Genomic DNA, 3,622 nt, shown 5'->3' with positions numbered 1-3,622 from the left:
AGAGGTTGCATTGAGTCAAGATTACACCACTGCACTCCAACCTGGCGACAGAGTGAGACTCCATCTCAAAAAAAAAAAAAAAAAAAAAAAAAAAAAAAAAAAAAAAAAAAAAAAAAAAAAAAAAAAAAAAAAAAAATTAGCCCTGCATTGTGGCGCATGCCTATAATCCCAGCAGTTTACTCAGGAGGCTGAGGCACAAGAAACACTTGAACCTGGGAGGCAGAAGTTGCAGCGAACTGAGATCACACCACCACACTCCAGCCTGGGTGACAGAGTGAGACTCTGTCTCAAAAAAAACAGATGGGGTCACACTACCCATGGCAGCATTTCCCCAGTCTCCTAGCGCCTCCTCCTCCAGGACTGTATTGTGATTATACTGTGGCCGCCTTCTGGAAAGAAAGGAGGGACGACCACAAAACCCGGCATTTAAGACCCTTAGAGCTGCTGACTGGCCAGGACGGGCCCCTGGGTTGGAGGCAGGAGTGCTGGATGCCCGGGTCTCTTCTTACAGGCCTGAAGATCCCTCCTGGCTGTGAGCTGGTGGTTGGCGGTGAGCCCCAGTGCTGGGCTGAGGGGCACTGTCTACTGGTGGACGACTCTTTTCTGCACACAGTGGCTCACAATGGTAACAGGGTGCCCATTCTACAGGGGGGCGGTGAGGGTCTCAGGAGCAAAGGAGCGTAGACTAGAGGGCCACAGAATCAGGCCCAACAGACTTCCTGTCCTACCACCACCATCTTCCAGCTGCATGACCTTGAACAAGTCACAGAACTTCTCCAATCCCCTCGGGTCCTCACCTTCTTTATGAAGTGACTGCAAGGATTAAGTAATGTTAAGTGCACAGAAAAGCGGTTGCCAGCACAAGACTCTGGGTTCCTGTTCTACCTCTTGCACTTGGGCAAGTGACTTAACCTCCTTATGCCTCTGTTGTTTTGTATAAAATGGGGTTAATTATGGTAATACAACATAGTTTGTTTTGATGATTAAGAGTTGATACCTAACAGCTGGGCAAGGTAGCTCACGCCTGTAATCCCAGCACTTTGGGAGGCTGAGGCGGGTGGATCACCGGAGGTCAGGAGTTCGAGACCAGCCTGGCCATGGTGAAACCTCATCTCTACTAAAAATACAAAAATTAGCTGGGCATGGTGGCATGTGCCTATAATCCCAGCTACTTGGGAGGCTGAGGCAGAATTGTTTGAACCTGGGAGGTGGAGGTTGCAGTGAGCCGAGATCATGCCATAGCACTCCAGCCTGGGCGACAGAGCAAGACTCCATCTCAAGAAAAAAGATTTGATACATATAAAGAGTTAGAACAAGGCCTGCAACTTATTTACTGTTTGCTTTTCTGGTCTTTGGTGAGTGATCTGGTGTGGAAGTACCTAATGTCAGTGGCTCTGCTGTTCCTGTCCCATGTGCCCTAGGCTCCCCTGAAGATGGGCCTCGAGTGGTCTTCATCGTGGACCTCTGGCACCCCAACGTGGCAGGGGCCGAGCGCCAGGCCCTCGACTTTGTCTTCGCACCAGACCCCTGAAGGAAGGTGCTCCCACACTCCTGGGCTGGAGAGACGCTGCGCTCAGGGACGGCTTCATGGTAGCCAGTCCATACTGCGGGGGGGTGGGTGGGGCGGAGGGTGGGCACTGGCTAGTGAGCACTGAAATATAAATTCTGAATCTTCTCCTAACTCCTGACTACTTCCTTCCCAGGGAGAGGCTGGGGCAAGGCCTCATGTCCTCCCAGTACAACCAAATTAGTACCTCCTCTTTTTTTTTTTTTTTTTTTTTTTTTTTTTTTTCCTTTTTTTTTTTTTTTTTTTTTTTTTTTTTTTTTTTTTTTTTTTTTTTTTTTTTTTGTAGAGTCAGGGTCTTCTATGTTGCCCAGGCTGGTCTTGAACTCCTGGACTCAAGTGATCCTTCTGCCTTAACCTCCTGAGTAGCTGGGATTACAGGTGTGAGCCACCACGGTTGGCTAGATACCTCCCGACACAGGAATCTCCCTGTCTCTCTCTCCAGGAACCAACACCAGTTCCTCAACTCAACTTTATTCCAATAATTTAATAGAAAATTAAAATAATAAATAATATGAAACAGACTGAGAACGCTGAGCTGGGCAGGCCCAGGCCAGTCTAGTAGAAAGTTAAGGAGGTAGGGAGGATGGTGGGGAGGGCGGGGCAGACTACCCTGCACAACGCAGGAGGCGGCTCAGACTGCGGTGGTGTTGGGAAAGGCAGGCCGGACACTTTGGCATGGAAGATGCACTGAGAAAAGAGAAAGGGAATTCTAAATCCCTCTCAACCAGCTGGAGAGGGAAGGACACAGGATGGGGACAAGTGTTGGCTTCGGAAGGCTCTGAGCAGCAGGGGCCGGAATGTACCATGTTGTTAGCAATGGGGTCAAGATGGATGGAGAAGGGCCAAAGTGAGCTGTGCCATGCAATGAAGGGACAGAGAAGGACCCACGACTTGACCAGCAGAGCCGGGGCAAAGGTCTGGGAAGGGGAGAGAAAGAGAGGGAGACTGGGTCCCAAGGCAGTAGGAAGGCAGGGGGAGGGTGGGAGGTCAGTCCTTGAAGACAATTTGTTGCCCATGAGGGCGCTCATCATGGGTGATATGGCGCCGGACATGGATCCTGCGGACACGGTGCTCTCGGTTCTCTTCATCCTCCCCGCGGCCGGCCCCACCAGCTCCAGCTGCTCCTCCTGTGGCCTCCAGGAGGGCTGGGTCTGGGCCCCGGGGAGTCTCGTAGATCAGGATGTTCAAGGTCTCCTCAAAGATCCGAGCCTCTGGAAATTCCACCTGCAAAAGGCCAGCCAGCCCCAGCTCCTTCCCTCTGGTGCAGTCACATAGGGCCATCCCCCTGCCCAGGGCTCCTGCACAGACACATCTCCTAGCCCTGCAATCAGGTCCTTGGGCCTGGCCTGGCCTCTCTGCCACTCTGCCACTCCTTTACTCGGCAAAGTCATACTTCAAGGCTCAGCAGAGCCTTGATGTCAGGCAGGCAGAATTTGTTTTCTCTCCTTCATCTCCTGCCCTGCCTAGTCTCTTGGTATATGTTTGCATTTGACAAATACTGAGTAAGCACACCGCACCAGGTATTGTTTTAGGCACTGCAAAAACATCAGTGAACAAAACCAGGGTCCAGTCCTTAGGAAGTTACATTCTGGTGGGAGGACTCAGTCATATACTTCAGAAAATATAAACTAGCTGGTCATGGTGGCTCATGCCTGTAATCCCAGCACTTTGGGAGGGATAGCTTGAGGCCAGGAGTTTGAGTCCGGCTTGGGCACATGGGGAAACCCCATCTCTACCAAAAATACAAAAAATTAACTAGCTGTTTTCCCAGCTACTTGGGAGGCTGAGTTGGGAGGATCACTTGGGCATGGGAGGCAGAGGTTGCAGTAAGCAGAGATTGCACCAGTGCACTCCAACCTGGGTGACAGAGTGAGACCCCATCTCGATAAATAAATAAATAAATAAATAAATAAACGAAGTCAGATGATGATGTTTAGGAACAGATACAAGCCGGGTATGGTATCTCCTGACTGCAATGCTAGAACTTTGGGATGCTAAGGCAGGAGGATCGTTAGAGCCCAGGAGTTCAAAGCCAGCAAGGGCAATGTAGCGAGA

The 3,622-nt window shown here is 50.6% G+C and overlaps 2 protein-coding genes across 2 annotated transcripts in view; one reads left to right on the top strand and one right to left on the bottom strand.

Moving 5' to 3' along the window:
- The window catches only part of ASPHD1 (aspartate beta-hydroxylase domain containing 1), a 5,679-nt gene extending 3,998 nt beyond the window's left edge, over positions 1-1,681 (top strand). Inside the window, exons 2-3 of the mRNA XM_017519159.2 lie at positions 512-625; positions 1,422-1,681. Coding sequence (XP_017374648.1) covers positions 512-625; positions 1,422-1,531 — 224 coding nt within the window. The 3' untranslated portion in view covers positions 1,532-1,681. The remainder of the gene's footprint in view (positions 1-511; positions 626-1,421) is intronic.
- Positions 1,682-2,019: 338 nt separating this feature from the next.
- KCTD13 (potassium channel tetramerization domain containing 13) overlaps positions 2,020-3,622 on the bottom strand; it is a 19,327-nt gene continuing 17,724 nt past the window's right edge. The window contains exon 6 of the mRNA XM_017519150.2: positions 2,020-2,791. Within this exon, the coding sequence (XP_017374639.1) occupies positions 2,555-2,791 (237 nt within the window). The 3' untranslated portion in view covers positions 2,020-2,554. The remainder of the gene's footprint in view (positions 2,792-3,622) is intronic.

This window comes from Cebus imitator, unplaced genomic scaffold (assembly GCF_001604975.1).
Source record: "Cebus imitator isolate Cc_AM_T3 unplaced genomic scaffold, Cebus_imitator-1.0 Scaffold729, whole genome shotgun sequence".
NCBI classification, from domain to species: domain Eukaryota; kingdom Metazoa; phylum Chordata; class Mammalia; order Primates; family Cebidae; genus Cebus; species Cebus imitator.
The sequence above is the reverse complement of the archived record's forward strand: the minus strand, read 5'-3'. Positions and strand labels throughout refer to the sequence as shown.